This window comes from Ursus americanus, chromosome 30 (genome assembly GCF_024610735.1).
Source record: "Ursus americanus isolate L20-20 chromosome 30, mUrsAme1.1.p, whole genome shotgun sequence".
NCBI classification, from domain to species: Eukaryota; Metazoa; Chordata; class Mammalia; order Carnivora; family Ursidae; genus Ursus; species Ursus americanus.
In genome coordinates, this window is record NC_142156.1 from 6,995,476 (window position 1) to 7,013,872 (window position 18,397).

Consider the following 18,397-nt stretch of genomic DNA (forward strand, 5'->3'; position numbering starts at 1 on the left):
TAGAATGCCACAACTGGGACGGGCTTAGTGACCAGTCAGCCTATCCCTCTCTTTGCCACAAAAGGAAGTTCAGCCTGGGTTTGAACTTAGACCCTGGCTCCACCACTTAAGGGCTGGCTGTGTAACCTTGAGTAAGTCACTAATCTGGCTTTGAAAAATGGGGAGATCAGCTGTGCCCACGTGCGGGGTGGACTGTGAGGATTACATATGTTTATGCCTATACAGGCATAGCACTGGGCTGGCTCCTAGTAGATGTCATGTTACTCATCCCAGTCAGGCCATCCTGTCCCTCCTCTCATGGAATGCACGGTATGCCCAAAGTCACTTATAAAGGTGGGAGGACAGCTCTGCAGCCCGATGGGTGTGAAATATGTGTTTGGGAGTGGCAGGTGGGGTGCTGTCCCCAAAGTCCAGACCCGATCCTACCCCTGCCAGTATGCATCCAAGCACAGGGTGCCTCCCCAAGGAGCCCATGGGCCAGCCTGGGCTCGAGCCTGGCGAGACGGCGGGGGCGGTCCCGGCCCACCCCTCGGGGCACACGACCTCCTTGGTTTCTCGAAACAGTAGAGTCATTTGCTTTTTGGGCCCTTCTCAAGCCAGACCTCCAACCTGGCCTCAGAGACTCGCTTCAAAGAGGACCTGTGACACTGAACAACCCAGGCAACCGCCATCACCGCTCCCCCTCCTCGGGCTCCGCAGTCCCCACCCTACTCTCCCTTCTCCCACCTCCACCTATGCGGTGGTAAAATGCAGCACTCACAGGGCGCCTGCGCAGTTCTCGGGCGGGACGGCGGGGGCGGCGGCGGCGGCGGCGGCAGCGGCAGCTATTTATAGTAGGTGACGTCACCTTGAAATAGACCGTTAGGGCCGGCCCGCCCTTCCCCCCCTCCCACTCCCGCCACTCCCCGCCGCCAGGCTCGGCTGCTCCCACTGCGCAGGCGTCCTCCGTCCTCCCATCCCCCCGCGCGGCCGCCTCTCCTCCCCCGGCGGCGACGGCAGCGCGAGCCACAGCGTGCGGGGCGAGCCAGCGAGAGGGCGCGATCAGCGGCGCTGCCTGCAGCCAGCAGCCTTGGGCCGGCCGGCGAGCCAGTGCGCGTGCGCGGCGGCGGCCTCCGCGGCGACTAGGGAGCAGACGCACGGGCGGGCGAGCGGGCGAGCGGGCGAGCGGTGCGGGCGCTAGGCGAGGCCGAGCCACGAGCGACATGGGGGACCGAGAGCAGCTGCTGCAGCGGGCGCGGCTGGCCGAGCAGGCGGAGCGCTACGACGACATGGCCTCCGCCATGAAGGCGGTGAGCGCGCCGGGAGGCCGGGTTGGCCGGCTGTGAGGCCCGGCGTAGGGGAGGGATGGGCGGCCGGGCGGCATCTCCCTCCGGGCCCGGGGCGACCCCGCGACCTCTCTGGGCGCGGCCGCCCGCCGGCAGCCCGCGCTTCCCGCGCCCGCCCCGCCATTTCCTGCGGCTGGGCCCGGGTGGGGTCTCGGGGGAGGAATGCAGCCCCACGAGGATGGGTGGGCGACAGTGGCCCCTTTCAGGCGGGCGGGGGTCGCCGCATCCCAGCTCGGAGCCTTGGGGGGGGGGTGCCCGAGGAAACGTGAGAGAGCCACATTCCTCGTTCTAGACCGTTCTGCCCAATGTGGGGGCTCACCTCCCTCTCGCCTTCCTCCATACCCCAACTTGGAATAAAGAATCACCTAGTGAGTGGCGCCCTGTCTCTCCTGGTTTTCTCTGCCACGACCTGAATGGAGTCTGTGTGATTCCGATCTGTTATGCTCTGCTCGCCGGAATCGTTCTCGGAATCGTTCTCGTTCCATCTTCCCACGCCCGGGTCTGGCTTTGTGTGCGAAGACCCCCCACTCTGCAGTCTAGACGTAGTCGCGAGCTGGAGGGCGGAGGGCGGTGGGTGTGGGGCCCCACTCCCAGGTCTGATGCAGGGAGCATCTGCCTGGAGATTAAAATGAGACGTGACTTCTTGGCAGGACAGGGCTGTGTCCCTTTGCATTCCCGAGATCTTCATAGATTGATTCTGCAGCTTGATTTCCGGTGAAGGACTCGTGCCCAGCCACACCCTAGCACATACCGTGGATCAGACACCACCTGCATATATGAGACTAAGAGTTCCGGTTATCCTCTTACTGTCCCTGTCTCTTAACTTTATTTTACCTTTTCTCTAAATGAACATTACTTCTCTGTGTCAAGGTCACACGGTGGTAGAGCTACAACTGACGGCCACCAACCTGCTATGTTCAACCAGTGTACATCCTCTGGAGACCTGGGAGGATCCGCCTGGACCCCATCTTAGACCTAAAGATCCTGCAGCTCTAGGGTTGGGACTCAGAAATCTGCACCCTAACCAGCGGTCATGGCAATTTTTAGCGGGCTGAAGCTTGACAGTTACTGCCTGCATTATGGCTCATTCGTCCTTTTGCTGGCCTTGTGAGATTTCTTATAAATCCACAAATCAAGAGGCTCCCTAAAATTGCAGAATCATTTGAAAATCTGCTTTTAAGGTTTTTGATATTAATATCATATGAAATATGTTGCTGAGGTCAGTATTTAGTATTATCCAGCTAAGAAAGACACTTGAAGAGGTATCTTTCTTGTGTGGTGTTCTTATTACACATGGCACTAGGTGTGTTAGGAAACCAGCAGTACCACTCATTTGTTGATAAATCGGTGATCCTGATTTGAGCCCAGGCATACTGTCACAGGTTAGACAGTCTAAACCAGGGACAATCTAGGTCTGGGATCTGAAGTCTTTGTAATTCAGGGGGCCCTCTTTAAGGACACGAATGTAAAATATATTAATTTTGCAAATTTTACAGAATCTATGAATACATTTCCTCTGAAGGGGTTCTGAGCTTAATTTTCTTTGGGTTAAGAGCCACTTCTGTTCACACAGCAAGTCACACTTGAGTGAGTGTCTTCTCCCCCATGATGGAGTGGTACTGGGATTGTGCAGGCTGAGGGCTCTCTAGACATTTTAGTGAGGCCCTCACTTATGCTGTGAGTGGGACTTCAGTAAGGGTGAATTGAGGTTAAGGGAAAATGACTAGAAAGGACATTCTGGAGCTCTGGCAAACCTGAGGCAACTTGAAATGGGAAGTAAGGAAAGGACTGAGAGATGTAACCAGAAAGAAGTACAGTTAGAACAAGATGGCTTTCTGGTCTTCATAAGCAGGCTTGAATAATGCTGTCCTATAGCTAGAAACTTGTGTTCACAGATTTTCTCTGAGGCTTAAAGGTAGCATTTTGCAAACTAATGGGCTCTCTCATGTGTTGAGAATCTGTAATATCTATCTGAAATGATTTATGAGTTGGATAAGCCATCCAGCATTGAAAAATCAATCTAAGCTCCAATTATGTCATCTGATAATTGCAATAAACCATTCCTTCAGTGTAACTCCTTTTAAAAAGTCAGAACTTTTTTTGTCATCTAAATTAATGGAATATATTCATTGGAAAGGACTTGGCAGGGTTCAGTGGAAGACAGTTTCTTATGTTTACCTATCAAGTTGATATTTGTACATTAAACTCAGTCCCCATTTTATTAATATTGTAGGCTTAAAGTAGAGCTTTTGAAAAAAGGGAATTCTGGTAACTCTCTGGGTTTGTGTGGGTTTTCTTCAGGGTGATGGAAGGGCAGGTAAGTAGACTGTTCTAGGGTAGACGGAGCAGCGCACCTGAGTGAGATGTTCTGATGTCACCACTCTGTAACCTTGAAACTTAACATCTCTTGGCTTCAAGTCCTTGGAAGTGTAAAGCTAGTAATGCTGGTGTTGCTATCAAGTCATTTTTCAGTCTTTATTCTTCTAACTTGTTTTCTGTTTTCTTTATAACTTAAATGGTCACCTAATAAATGCCTGCCTGTAATCATTGATGTTCCTTATGGTACCAGCGTCACCTGGAGGATGGTGTTGGTAAGCTTTAAGAAAACTCATGCATATTGGAAACAATAGCGTTGCCTCCAGTCATTTGAGAACTGCAGTTCCCTGCCTCACCCCATAATTTGAAGAGGCAAGAAATGCTTCTGAAGTGAACTGGAGTGTCTTCAAGATCTCCTCATCTCATATCTAGCAGCTTACAAAGAGTGAAACGGTAGGAAAATGCATTGAGAAAGATGGTAAGAACCCAGGTCCTCTCTAGGCTGGGGGCCTGGAATGACCTTACCCAAATTGTAACCTGCGAAAAATGGGTATCATACCATCTTATGAGAAAGTGAAATAAACCTATAAGGGGGGATAAAAATGTCAGTGCATTAGACTTACGTGATTTAAGGAAAGAGAGTAAATAACGAGATTTCTGGTGAATACTCATGGGTGGGCATCATTCATTCATGTCTCTTATTGCCTTAAGTCAGCTATTTTATATTAAAACATAGATTGTAATTGTGAATTTATAAAACATCAGAATTATTTGGGATAGCATGGTGTGTTTTTTAACATTGATACAGTTGATTACAAAGTTGGCAAAGGGCAGAGAAATACATCTGAAGGACTTGAAGAATATCTGTAAAAATCTTGAGTGCAGGAAACAAAGCTGCAGCTTGAAGAAACAGTTTGAGAGGAAGAGGCACTTGGCCCAACCAGCGGCCAAAGGCTCTTATTCCAACAGCTGTGAGATTATGGGAAGTGGGGGAATGAACAAGCAGGCGGTGTATAAAAGGAGAGCTCAGCTGAGTGGCTCAGGGTGAGACATACCGTGATGCAGATATTAAAACTAAGGATGATTTTGAGGTGTACCAAAATTGTGGTTAGTGTGAAATCTTAAAGCCGCATCAGTACTGTAGTTTGAAATATGTATAAACTAGAGAGTATTATTTCCCACTAAGTGGTCATTTGTAATGTAAGTATTGCTTTGCCATATATTGGCTGAGGAAGGAAAGAGGGTTCTGGATTCTTGCGGTAGCCTGCATTAAAAGGAGTTCAGGTGGTGAACAGTTCACGGAGCTTTGTCTGTAATTTCGTATTAGTGGTATAATGCAGTGTCACACTTCCAGAAATAGTTTGGAAGGAGATATCCCAAATGTGTTTTCTATGTTACAATTTGTCAAGTTTATGGAACTTATATTTTACTTATAAGGCATTCAGTAAATGGTAGCTATTACTCCCTTGTATACGTTCTCATATAATTTTCTTAACAACTTTGCAATGGATAGTTGTTAACTTCATTTTACAAATGAGGTTTAAAGAGGTTAATTTTCTCGAGGTCAAGTTGTGAAGCCAAGATTTGAACTCTTGAATTTAGAACTCTCACTTTAACCACTGTATAATAATGGGCCACTAGGCTAAGGGATAAAATATATATATATTTTTTTAAGATTTCATTCATTTATTAGAGAGAGAGAGTGCTTGAGAGAGTACAAGTAGGGGGTGGGGAGAGGGAGAAGGGAGCCTGACGCAGGGCTTGATCCCAGGACCCCGGGATCATGAAAGGGATATTTCTTTCTTTTTTTTTTTTTTTTTAAGATTTTATTTATTTATTTGGCAGAGAGAGAGAGCCAGCGAGAGAGAGAACACAAGCAGGGGAGTGGGAGAGGAAGAAGCAGGCTCCCAGCGGAGGAGCCTGATGTGGGGCTTGATCCCAGAACGCCGGGATCACGCCCTGAGCCGAAGGCAGACGCTCAACCGCTGCGCCACCCAGGCGCCCCTGAAAGGGATATTTCTAATATACGTTGTGGTATATTAGTCATTATTGGTGACTAACTTGCAGGCCCTTTACACAAGTAGGCTTCGTGAACAAGTAATTTCATCTATCAGATGTAAGTCATTTTTGCCAAGTTTGATTAAAAACAGAATCCAGCACGTATGGTTCTTAGCTGTAGCAGGGGAGTGTAAAAGGCAGACTTACACATTTGGATTTTGCTTGTTCTCCTGAACACCAGTTTTTTTTAGCTTAAGCAAAGTATTAATTGAATTTGAATTCCTGCTATGAATTAAGTGCAGAACTATGTTAAATTATACTCATGGTATTTTAAGAAATTGTTTCGTATCCTTGGCACCAGTTGTTTTTCCACTTTTTTTTTTTTAAGTGTATTTGATAAGCTGATAGGCCCTAACATTTCATTGTCTGGGGTATTGGTAAAATTCCTCCTAGTGTCCAAGTTGAGGCCACCGGTCTGCTGTGCTGTTTGGGTGCTCTTCGCACTCCTCGCTGCAGTGGCTTTCCTGTCGGGTGGTGGCTGGTGGCACTTCCATGCAACCGGGACTTGGCACAGCTTCTGAAGCTTTCAGTGCTGGTGCCTCCAGGGACAGTAGCAGCAATGCCATTCAGATGGGTTGTATTTATTTTATTTTATTTTATTTTTTAAAAGATTTTATTATTTATTTGACAGAGAGACAGCCAGCGAGAGAGGGAACACAAGCAGGGGGAGTGGGAGAGGAAGAAGCAGGCTCCCAGCAGAGGAGCCCGATGTGGGGCTTGATCCCAGAACGCCGGGATCACGTCCTGAGCCGAAGGCAGACGCCTAACGACTGAGCCACCCAGGCGCCCCAGATGGATTGTATTTAATCCCTGCCAGTCCCTACGAAAATGTTCATTTATGTCAAGAGTAAGAAAAGGCAGTCTCTCCGTGATCCAAAGGTGGCTATTTTGACTAATGTTAAGCTTTGAGTGGTTATTAACTACCTGAACTCATCTGCTCTAAGCTTGAAGTCTAGCTTCTCTTTGGCTTTCTAGAACTGCAGCCCGAATGAGGACAGGGAGTGGTCTTTCCAGGCCTGGGCAAGTGGTGACAGATGAATAGTTTGCCACCTTGGGACCAGGCAGAATCTTCACTCGGAGGATAGGGGAAGAGTCACCAATAAAAAGCTTTCTTCCTTCCCCCGACTCTCCCCTTTTTTCCCCCTTTTTTCTTTCTTCTTTTTTTAAAAAATACATACAGGACTCTACCAAAGAACTTAAAGATTTTATGATGTGGTTATGTTGACCTAATTGTTCATGAGAATTGTTTTCTCCTGTTGTAAACTCTTATATCAAAAGCAAGCCTGTTGGTAGCAAGTGGGTGTGGGTAACTATAAAAGATGGGATAGTCGTGGGTGTGTGTAGCTCTGAAGGGTGGGAGTGCCCTTTAGGAGAAGTAACGTTTACCCTGACTTTGGCAATGTGGCCTGGCAGTCCAGGGGTGGCATTTTTTGTTTGCTCAGTATTACTTTTGAGGTTAGATATTTCCCAGATTAAGAACTTTAAGTTTTCCCAAATAGTTCCTGTGCTATTTTTGGCAGTGGATCTATTTTTACTCACAAACACATAGTTTATTGCCTGGTGAGTTAGTGGGAGGAGGCCCTTAGGGATTTTTGAGTAAGCGAATGGTGTCATAGGAAGATAAATGAGTTAGTAGCCTATCAGGTTATTTGTAACTTTTAGTACTGCTGTGTAGTCCCAGAGCAGAGGAAATGGGGTCAAGTGAGTGCCCCTGGGCTGGGAGTTGGCGCAGCCAAAGGTGGCGGTAGGGTAAGGACATGAGTCAGGACATCAGTTGGGTGGCCGGCCTAGAGTCCAATCCTTAAGGGACGTGGAGAGATAGGCCTTTATAAATGGGAATGGTCCACCAACTTAGGGTTTTTGGAAAGAGTGTAAGTAGGATTAAGTGGGGTGGGAGGTGGGCAGGTGAATGGAGCTGAGGAGTCCCTTAGAGGGGGTGCTGCCACACGAAGACGTCATGTCAAGAATGGCTGTCCTGAGGGTAGCCGGTGTGTGGCAGAAATGAGGGTGTGTTGAAACTGGCTGGAGTAGAGAGCAGGTTGGGAACCATTGGGCAGGTCTCTCTGTCTTGAAAATTCTGTGTCTTGTCTTTGCTTCACGTTCCCGATAAGAAACCATTCGGAAATTTATCATTGTAAAGCTGCACTAAGTCATCTCCATAGGCTGTGATGCAGCCGTCCAGCTGCTTCAGTATCCGCGGGGTTGGGACTGGTGGCTGTGGTTTCCTTTCTCCTGCACTACATGCCTCCCAGTGTCTGCTTCTCTTGGTATGTGACCAGACTTCACTAGCTCTCCTGCCTCCAGTAGTTTGGAATTTGAAATACTGGGAGCCGGTGCTGACAAATCAAGCCTGGCTGTAAGTCTTGTTTGTTTCAATAGGCCGTCTGATTTCACTTCGTTCTGTACTTTTCCAACCTGGGAAAAGCTCAGTTATAAAGTAATAAAATGATCTTCCTTCCATAAGTTTCCCTTTCTTAACTGAGTTGTAACCCAGGAGTGTTAAAAATACTATATTTAAATGTATCCAGTTATTTCCTAGTTAGGTCCTGGCTGGAGTTCTAAGAACAATGCTTGCTTAGCTGTTAGTCACACTCAGCTGATGCTGATAGTGATTCATTCAGACTGGCAGGAAACCAGATGATTGTTACATAAACACTAATACTCCTGCTAAATGATTTTTCTTCTGAAGGTGTCATTATAAATATTGCCCAGTAGCCTTTTTGGGCAGTTTGTTCCTGATGGAGAAGGGCCGCGTGAATTCCTGAAACCTACAGATACAACCAAATTTCATTTACACTAATATCAACCTCATACCTTTCCACACCTTTTATTGTTGCTCAGGAAAAACAGAATCCTAGAATATTAGAGCTGAAAGAGGTCCTTGGAAATGGTTTAGGCCAGTGCCCTTTATTTTACTTTTGATCCGCAGACAAGGTCACATAGCTAGCTCAGGCTAAACTCCAGATTTCTTATGGTTTTTTGTGTTTTTTAGTGATGATAATGTCTATTGTACAGACACCCTGGGTGATAAGGGTGTTCTGTATTTCACATATGCACTCAATTTTAAAGATACGCTCTGGAGGATTACCCTGGTGTATCTTTGTGGATCTGACAAGGACCTTTATTAGCCACAGGGTGAAATCTTAGTGACTCCTTAGGGATAGCATTTGCATTTTAGTGTCAAGTGCCCTTAGATTGACTTACTGCAGGACCTAAGGAGGTCTTGGATTCTGTGCTAGCCTCGTGTTTTACTGAATATTGCCCTGGAAAAGTGAGTCATTTGAGAGGGAATTCAACAATCTGAGATTTGTCAGAGGATTCAAGACAATTTTGATTTATAAGGGTTGCTTCCTTAAAAGACCAAATTAAATATCTGTAAAATTTCTTTATATTTCCAATAAACAAATGTGCATATGTGTTTGAAGGAACTCACTGGAGGAGAAAACCTAGTGAGTGGGGTTACAGGTCTTCACCTGGATTTGAAGGGAGGATGGATTTGGGCTCAGTAGAGAGATTGCCTGGGACTGGGGCAGATCACCGAGGAAAGTGTGGAGACCACTCAGCCTCAGACGGTGTGAGGAGGAATGAGGAACCTGGTTTGCAGGCAGTCCTCCCAGGGGATGGGCAGAGGCAGCCTGTAGCCAAAGACCCCACTGAAGAGAAAAGTGGGGTGGGGTTGATTGAGTAGACAGAGGTGGAGAGACAGTCCCAGGCTAGGGATTTGTTGCGAAAGAGTAGATGTGCTGGGGACATGGAATTGGGGGAATTGTTGGTATTTTTATTGGGGAGGGGGTTGCTAGTAGACAAGGAAGAACTTGGCACCAGTTTTCTAATTTTACACGTAATGATTATATTTGTTGCGTATGTTCTTGAGTTAATTTTTTTAATCTTTTAGAATTTCTGATTCTGTACTGCTGAGTCGTTTCGATTCGTGTTAAAGCATGTCTGTTTTAATATGCTGTTAATAACTTTCTCCCTTGAACCTGGCATTTAACCCTTTCCCCTTAGTTGCAGGAATTTCTGTCCTTATAGTTTAAGTAATATTTTTCTTTGTTGAGTGTTTTATGGTTTCCTAAATTTCCTAAATGTTTTTCTTTTTTTTTTTTCCCGAAAATTAAAGACCTTTACCAGTCATATAATTAAGGCATCCCCCTACTTTATAAAGGTAGAAGTCAATTTAGAAAATTAGTGGCTTTGCTGGGGCCCAGACCCAAGTTTTTCTGATTCCAAGTCTGTATTAGTTTCCTGGGCTGCCAAACAAAGCACCACAAGCTTGTAGCTTAAAACAGCAAATTATATTATTTCATTTGGGAAGGTTAGAAGTCCAAGATCAAGGTGTCAGCAGGGCCGTGCTCCTTCTGAAGGCTCTAGGGAAAAATCCTTCCTTGCCTCTCCTTTAGCTTCTGGTGGTTCTTGGTAATCCTTGGCGTTCCTTGACTGGTGGACACATCACTCCAATCTCTGCCTCCATCATCACGTGGCATTCTCCCTGTGTTCGTGTGTCTCCAAATCTCCCATTCCTTATAAGGGCGCCAGTCACTGGATTTAGGATCCACCCTGATACAGGGTGACCTCATCTTGACTTGATTACATCTGTAGAGGTCCTATTTCCCAATAAGGTCACATTCACAGGTCCCGAGGTTAGGACTTCAGTGTAACTTTGGGGGACACAGTTCAACAACACAACGAAGTCCAACTCCCTTTTTACTAACTACATAGCTGGCTCGGTTGGAGTTGGTATCATGAACTACCTAAAGACACATGAAATTTATGAAATTTAACATTTCTTCTTAAAATAATTGGTGCTTCCATCCTTGATGGCCAGGCAGGGTTTCCTGTCAGGTAGGTCAAAGTAGAGCTTATTGTTGAGTGCTTCCTTTCCGCAGAGGCTGGGGGCACATTCCTGTCACTAATGTATCCATTTGGATTGGGGGAGGTGTGAGTGTCCCATTGGGATTCTCTTGTGTAACCACTCAGGGCAAAACTGGCCATTTGACCTGTGTTTGATCTCATCTGTGAATGCTCTTATCTATTAATATATATTTGAGGGAGGTGTGGTTGGTTCTTTCTAGAATTTAAAGTTGGAAGTAGAATCTGGAATGGACTTCCGGTCTATAATCTTTGAACATTTGGCAAAGGAATTATATGATCTTATTGTTGACAGTACCTTTTGCAGGGCTTTTTCATCCACCACTGTGTACCATCACAGTCTTTCCATGATTATCTTTATCCTCATACCTCTACCAAGATGAAGGCAACATCTTAAAAGGCCCGAATTATGAATTTCTCAAATCCCTTATCACTGAATATTTTGTTTCAAGTATTTATTTCTTCTTTTTAGACTGCGGTCTTCCTTCAGAGAGGATCCATGTCTGATTGGTTTTTCTCTAGCTTGTCCACGCTGGCTTGAGAAGGGTTGTTGATCAGGTTCAAAGGAAGATTTCTTTCTAAGATTTTTGGATTTGGATCTCAGTGTTTAACTTTTGGGGATTTTGCAGGTGACAGAGCTCAATGAACCTCTTTCTAATGAAGATCGGAACCTCCTCTCGGTGGCCTACAAGAACGTGGTTGGTGCCAGGCGATCTTCCTGGAGGGTCATAAGCAGCATTGAGCAGAAAACCATGGCTGATGGAAATGAAAAGAAATTGGAGAAAGTTAAAGCTTACCGGGAGAAGATTGAGAAGGAGCTGGAGACAGTGTGCAATGATGTCCTGGCGCTGCTCGACAAGTTCCTCATCAAGAACTGCAATGATTTCCAGTATGAGAGCAAGGTATTTTACCTGAAAATGAAGGGCGATTACTACCGCTACTTGGCAGAGGTAGCTTCCGGGGAGAAGAAAAACAGTGTGGTCGAAGCTTCCGAGGCTGCCTACAAGGAAGCCTTTGAAATCAGCAAAGAGCACATGCAGCCGACGCACCCCATCCGGCTGGGTCTGGCCCTCAACTTCTCCGTGTTCTACTATGAGATCCAGAATGCACCCGAGCAGGCCTGCCTCTTAGCCAAACAAGCCTTCGATGATGCCATAGCTGAGCTGGACACACTAAACGAGGATTCCTATAAGGACTCCACGCTCATCATGCAGTTGCTGCGAGACAACCTCACCCTCTGGACGAGCGACCAGCAGGATGAAGAAGCAGGAGAAGGCAACTGAAGAGTCTCCGGGTCCCAGGCCCTTCCTTCACCCACCACCCCCATCATCACTTGATTCTTCCTTGCCACAATCACTAAATATCTAGTGCTAAACCTATCTGTATTGGCAGCACAGCTACTCAGATCTGCTCTCCTGCCCCTTGGGAAGCAGTTTCAGATAAATCTTCATGGGCATTGCTGGATTGATGGTTGCTTTAAGCCCTTAGGGGCTCTCTTTTCGAATTGTGCAGACAAGTGCGATCTGAATGAGGCATTCTATGCCTATTGATCTATGGGAAATCCAAGCAAAAGCAATGGGAAGTTTAGAAAGGAGAATTAGCCAACACAGGCTACGATTGATATTTAAATGATTCATGTAAAACAAGCTGATAGTGTTTTGTTCAGCAGTACATCTTGTGCATGCAAAAGATGAATTCACCCCCCACCTCTTTCTTCAGCTAATGGAAAACTGTTAAGGGAAGCTGATTACAAAGAGACCACCCCTCCTTTCCATCAGCTTTACAATAAACTGTTCAACGTGAGGTTTCAGTAGCGCCTTGTTTTGCCTCTTTAAATTATGTGCACAAACCTTCTTTTTCAATGCAATGCATCTAAAGTTTTGATACCTGTAACTTTTTTTTTTTTTTTGGTTGTGATTGTTTAAGAATCATGGATTTATTTTTTGTAACTCTTTGGCTATTGTCCTTGTGTATCCTGACAGCACCGTGTGTGTCAGCCCACGTCAATCAAGATGGGTGATTATGAAATGCCAGACTTCTAAATTAAATGTTTTGGATTCAGTGGGTAAATAAATGCTGCTTTGGGGATATTATGTCTATGTATGTGGTTTTCATTTCCCCCCTCCCCTCCTCAAGGAGCTCTCTTAACAGGTTACCATTTTGAATTCTGGTTTTGATTTCTAAAACACCGAAGCATTTTTGGCACAGTAAGTTTTCTTGCTCTCTGATTCCGTTACACATTTTGCAGTATACACATTAGACTCATGAATTTTCAGTTATTTTCTGTCTACCCAGTGGCATAGCCTCTCTGATCCACTCTTCCTGATAACTGGTGCTGGTACAGGAGCTGAGCCGACCAAAATGCCCAGTCTTCCTCAGTTACAGCACCTGACCAGGGAAAGGTCAAGCTTCTGTGTAACTTGGGAGGGTGTAGCCTGACCCACCCTACTGGAATGTCGGTTGATATTTAACACTGAAGGTAGATACGGAGCTTACACCTGTCCTCATTTTCTTCGTATCCTTTCTGTATTAGATATAATAAAATGGATCCCTGAAATCTTTAGTGATTATAATTAAGAAAGCTTTGAGTGTTCTTTGAAATAGGCCTCCTAGGACGCCTGGCTGGCTCAGTCGGTTAAACATACACCTTCAGCTCAGGTCATGATCCCAGGGTCCTGGGATTGAGTCCTGCATCAGGCTCCCTGCTCAGTGGGGAGCCTGCTTCTCCCTCTGCCTGCTGCTCCCCCTGCTTGTGCTCTCTGTCTCTGACAAATATGTAAATAAAATACAACAACAACAACAACTAAAAAATATAGAAAAACCTCTCATCTGTGTTTAAAAAAGGAAAAGGCTGAGGCACCTGGGTGGCTTAGTCTGTTAAGCATCTGCCTTCAGCTCAGGTCATGATCCCAGGGTTCTGGGTCGAGTCCCGCATCGGCCTCTCTGGTCAGTGGGGAGCCTGCTTCTGGCCCTCGACCCTGCTCATGTGCTCGTGTGTGCACTCTCTCTCTGTTGTAAGTAATAATTAAAAAGAAAGGGCTGGACACCTTAAGCTGTCTCCCAACTGCCTTCACCCCAGGGCTTCTCTTGAGGCCTAGCATCGCCAGCTAAACTTCATTCTCTGGTGATAGGGACTTGAGCCCCTCACGGTTTTTATCACCTGCAGCTTGGTGCCCAGGAACTATACGTGCTTGGTAAGATTGGTTGGGTTACACAAAGGCCTTAAAATACCTTAACCTTGACTAAAGCTTGATGCTAGACCGGTGAGAACGGCAGCGGTCTCTGGCTTTAAACTTCCATTGTGGTGGAGCACAGACCTTTCAGGCTTAGAACCTGTTTTCTCATTCTGAAGTAGAGGTATGACCCATGTCCTCCTGAAATACTCCTTAGGAAGTCTGTTTCGGGTTGACCTAATTGCTAGCTAACGTGGTTATGAAGTTTCACTTCAGTTAGGAGGTCAGGTATTTTAAAGCTACCAGCTTTATGCGGCCAAGATACTTGCCTGTGATAAGCATGTAGACATTAAAACTTATTAAATTTGAAATGCCTTTCATGGGAAGAGCTTTAGGAAAAACACTCCTCTTTCCATTTCATAGCTATCTAATGAAAGGTTCTGTCCCCCCGCTTGTGAATGAGGAAAGCTGAGGTGCGGAGGTTGTGGACCTCTGGGATTCACACAGCTGGTTAAGCCGCAGAGGACAGCTAAGACCCCTAATCCAGAGTTCCAAGTGTCCCGGGTTCTGCCAGTGCCATGTTCCAGGCAGGCAGCCTCGACAAGCCACACAACTTTTCGAGATTTGTCTCTCATTTTTTAGTTAAGTGTAGGGTTTGTAATATGTTTTCGTTCAACTCAAAGTACTTCGTGTCAGGCATCTCCTTTGGTCTGGGGATGGGTGTGGGGACGTAAGGACACATAATGACACTTTAGCCCTGTAAGTGATAAATGGGATTCTTTGAGAGCACCTGAGGGAACTATGAATCACAGGTGCCATAAACCTGGAAGGCTTCTCTACGGCACAACCTCAAAGCTTTCCTTCCGGTTTTGCACATTCATGTTTTAAAACTTACCGAGATAAATTTATGAAATGATAGGGTCATCTCAGTGTTACGGGAGGGGAAACTAAACTCCAGAGAAATGAAATGGCTTTTCCAGAGTCGCACTGGAAGATCGGTAATCGAACCTAGACTAACATTCAGATTCTTCAAATCTTTGTCTGTGGTTCTTTACTATGCTCTTGGGATTGAGAAGGAAAAATGGATGTGGCACACATCCCATTCTGGGGATACTTTTAGTGCTTTTAATATTTTCATTTAGAGTTGAAGGAATTCTACTTGGAAAGGGATGTGTAAGTTTATTGGTGCTATTGCTTCAGATTTTCAGCAACTCCTCAAACTCTGCTCAAAATTCGTATGTTTCAGTTGGAGGAAAGGGTATTGGATTCTTCTTCTTCTTTTTTTTAGGTTTTTATTTTAATTATCTGGTGCTCATCACGAGAAGCGCACTCTTTAATCCCTATCACCAATTTAACTTCTCCCCACCCCCACCCCCCTTCGGCTGACCATCCATTTTTTCTCTGTAGTTGAGAGTCTGTTTCTTGGTTTGTCTTTTTCTCTTTGCTTGTTGTTTTGTTTCTTAAATTCCACGTATGAGTGAAATACAGTCTTTCTCTGACTGATTTATTTCACTTAGCATAAGCTCTAGCTCCATCCATGTCGTTGCAAATGGCAAGAGATCATTCTTTTTTTTATGGTTGAGTAATATTCCACTGTGGTGTGCGTGTGTGTGTGTGTGTGTGTGTGTGTGTACACACACCACATTTTCTTTATCCATCAATTGATGGACATTTGGGCTGCTTCAGGGTATAGGGTTCTTAATAACAGAGCTATTGTCCGGTAAATACTTGGCCATCTTAAATCTCTTGAGATTGGGGAGTCCTGGATGTCTCTTGGCTCTGTAAACGAGGCTGCATTCCACCTGTCGGGCCCTCCACACCCTCCTCCTATACACTCTTGCCGACTGCCTGTCATTCAAGAGACCAAAAGTGTGCTCAGTTTTCAGGAGACCCTCCAGGGGAGCACAAACACGGATTCACAGCTGGCTGGGACGTAACAGGTCATCTTCCATTATAAAACCCAGTCATTAGACTGACGAAAGCAACGATTTCAAGGTGTATGGTCTCTGGATCTTTACAACACCTCTGGAAGGTAGGAAAATGATAATTTTTTAAAAATTTGTTTAATTAATTTATTTTTTATAATCTTTTTAACAGATGGGGAAACCAGGTATCAGGTGGTATGAGGTAGTAAGAGCAATACTGAGATCAAAACTGGGGCAGTCCTTCAAGGCTCTTTCTACTACACCATGGGTTTTTTGATCCCCATCTGGAGAAAAGGAGTCCTAGGAAAGTACAATAGCTTGCCTTCCTGCCTCTCTGGTTTCTCTCCTTCCTCCTCCAATCTATCCAACATCCCACTCAAATCAAATCCTCCTTTTCAGGCCTAATGAAATGCTGCCTGTTAGGAAACCTCTGATCTGTCTGGGAGCCTTCTGCCAGGTGACTTTGCATTATTATTCTAAATTACTGTGTACATTTCTCCTCCACCTCTAATGGGCCCTGTGATGCCTAGTGAAGCAAGGGCTCCAAAAGATTGGGTGAGCTAAAGAATGAAGGAATCCACTGTCAAGTTCATTTTCCTAAAGTGTATCTCCCATGCCATTTTGGAAGGCAGAGACTGTACCAGGGAGGAGAGGGAAAATAACATTTGCTGACTGTGTTTTGTGGGTGACTTAACAGTCACCCTGCTAAATGGGGCTTTACATTAAAAAAATCAAAGCCAACAATCCCATGAACAAAGTTGTAGCTGCAATTGAGAGGCTCAGAGAGGAAACAGACTTTCATGTGGTCACACAGCTAGGAAGTGGCAGAGCTTGTCCTGTGCAGAGCTCCAAAGTCCTTGTTCTTCTCATGAGCATGTTGCCTTCAGGCAGAGGCTAGAAGCCTGACATCCCAGGTCTTCCTTGATGGGACCCTTTCCTTCCTTGTCAGCCAGACTTCTCTCAGTTACTTTCTTTACATTTGCCTTTTCAAATCAGTCCTTGCCCCACCCCTACCTCCAGGACTCCAGGAATATCCAGCAGCAGGGACTTTAATGCCTTTCTTCCTCCTAATCCTTGGAGCTCCTTCCAGAAGCGGGGATGCCTATGGGTGCTAGAGCTACAGTATGACTCGAGGTGAACCAAAGCACCACTAAGTGAAATCTCTACTCAGCTGGATGCGACATGTTTTGGCTCAAGCCATTACTCTTCCCTTCTGGAATGGCTTTCTTCTCTTGACCTATTCAAATACTATCTATGAAATCCCATCTGCTCCCTGATAGTGACTTACGACCCTCTCTTTGGGTTCCTGTACTATGGGTCTGTACCACACAATGACACTATCACTCCGTCTTCACTCATTCAACACACTGAGCTCCTACTATATGGTAGACATTGGGCAGGGGGTACTGCCTGTCCTCATGGGGCTAACATGCTAGTGGGGGAGATACAATGAACACATAATATAAAATAAATAATATCTAATATAAGTAATATATTATAAAATAATATAAAAATATATATTATAGTGACCATGAAAATGTCACTCAGGTTCTTTACAGGGCCTAGCGCACAGCACGAAGAATTTGTTGAATTCATGAACGATTGATTTGAACTAGAGTTTTTAAAAAGAAATGACCAAAAATAATCCTTTATTTCACCACCCAGTCTATTGATGGGCCACATAAGAAACAGAGGGTCATGATGCCTCAGGCATTGTTCTAACATCACTTGTAAGTTGGTGGTGTGACCTTGAGCAAGTCCTGGCGTCTCAGTGGCCTCTAAAAATGAGGTGGGTCCTTTTGGTGGTCTTTGTGTGCTTTTCCATTTCTGAGATTCTGTTATTTTCAACTGCTCTGGGATGGTCCCCATCCTCTTCCTGGCCTTTTTTCCTGTGCCCCCCCTTCCTTCCGCCCTTCACATTTGTCCCTTCTACATCCGCCCTCCACCCCCCTTCACTTTCCTGGTCACCCCCTAGTTTCACTGAGATGGTTACCATGGCAATCACCTCCTGGAAGTGACATCACTCATCTCCTAGGCAACTGTTTCCAGGGCAGTGACATCATTCAATCACCATGGCAACCCTTGGGGAGGCCAGTCCTGCAGTGAAATGGGCAAACAGAATTCTTATGTATATCTGGGGGTTGGGGCAATGCAGGGAGAATATTAAAAGAAGAAAAATATTTCAGGAGCAAGAAGAAAATGCTTTGGCCTTGTAGGGGAAAAATGGGAAACCAGTGTGGGGTTGGGGAAGAAGCTCTGGGGTGAATCTCTTCTCCTTTCCAATAACTAGGCTGACCATATCACTAAACTGGGACCCTTGAGAGTGAACATGGGCACCAGTATTGTTACAAGGAAATGACAGGTAAACACTGGGGGCCTCCAAGTAAGCCAGGGAATATGGCCTACACCCATAATCAGGCAGGTGACTTACTCCCTCACCTATTATTGTTCATCGAACAAGCATTGATTCAACTCTGTGTGTGGGCACCAGGGAAACCATAGTGAGCAAACCCAGCCTGGGTCCCTGGCCTAACGGAGCTCACAGAGGTAGGTGTGTGTGCTGGGGCTGGGGCTTATCCTGCAGTCACCCAGTGAATGGGAAGGGAAGGCATAGAACACCAGAGACCTGTTTAATGAAAGTATGGGAAGCAGCCTGGGCAGGAGGGGAGTTCACTAAGTGGGGTTGGGATGGAGTGGGGCGAAGTGTTTTGGCAGAGGGAACAGCATGTGC

The 18,397-nt window shown here is 45.7% G+C and overlaps 1 protein-coding gene across 1 annotated transcript; it reads left to right on the top strand.

Annotated features, from left to right (window-relative positions):
• Positions 1-993: 993 nt before the first annotated feature.
• Positions 994-12,165, top strand: YWHAH (tyrosine 3-monooxygenase/tryptophan 5-monooxygenase activation protein eta). Its single transcript, XM_045791443.2, has 2 exons — positions 994-1,289; positions 11,198-12,165. The coding sequence occupies exons 1-2, from the start codon at positions 1,203-1,205 to the stop codon at positions 11,849-11,851; spliced, it is 741 nt and encodes a 246-aa protein (XP_045647399.1). The 5' UTR covers positions 994-1,202; the 3' UTR covers positions 11,852-12,165.
• The last annotated feature ends 6,232 nt before the right edge of the window (positions 12,166-18,397 follow it).

What these genes read in the sequence shown, in the direction of transcription:
- YWHAH (XM_045791443.2), top strand. Translation starts at nt 1,203, where the DNA reads ATGGGGGACCGAGAGCAGCTGCTGCAGCGGGCGCGGCTGGCCGAGCAG. An exon ending in TGGCCTCCGCCATGAAGGCG is followed by an intron (nt 1,290 to 11,197) that starts GTGAGCGCGCCG and finishes GGGATTTTGCAG; the next exon opens with GTGACAGAGCTCAATGAACC.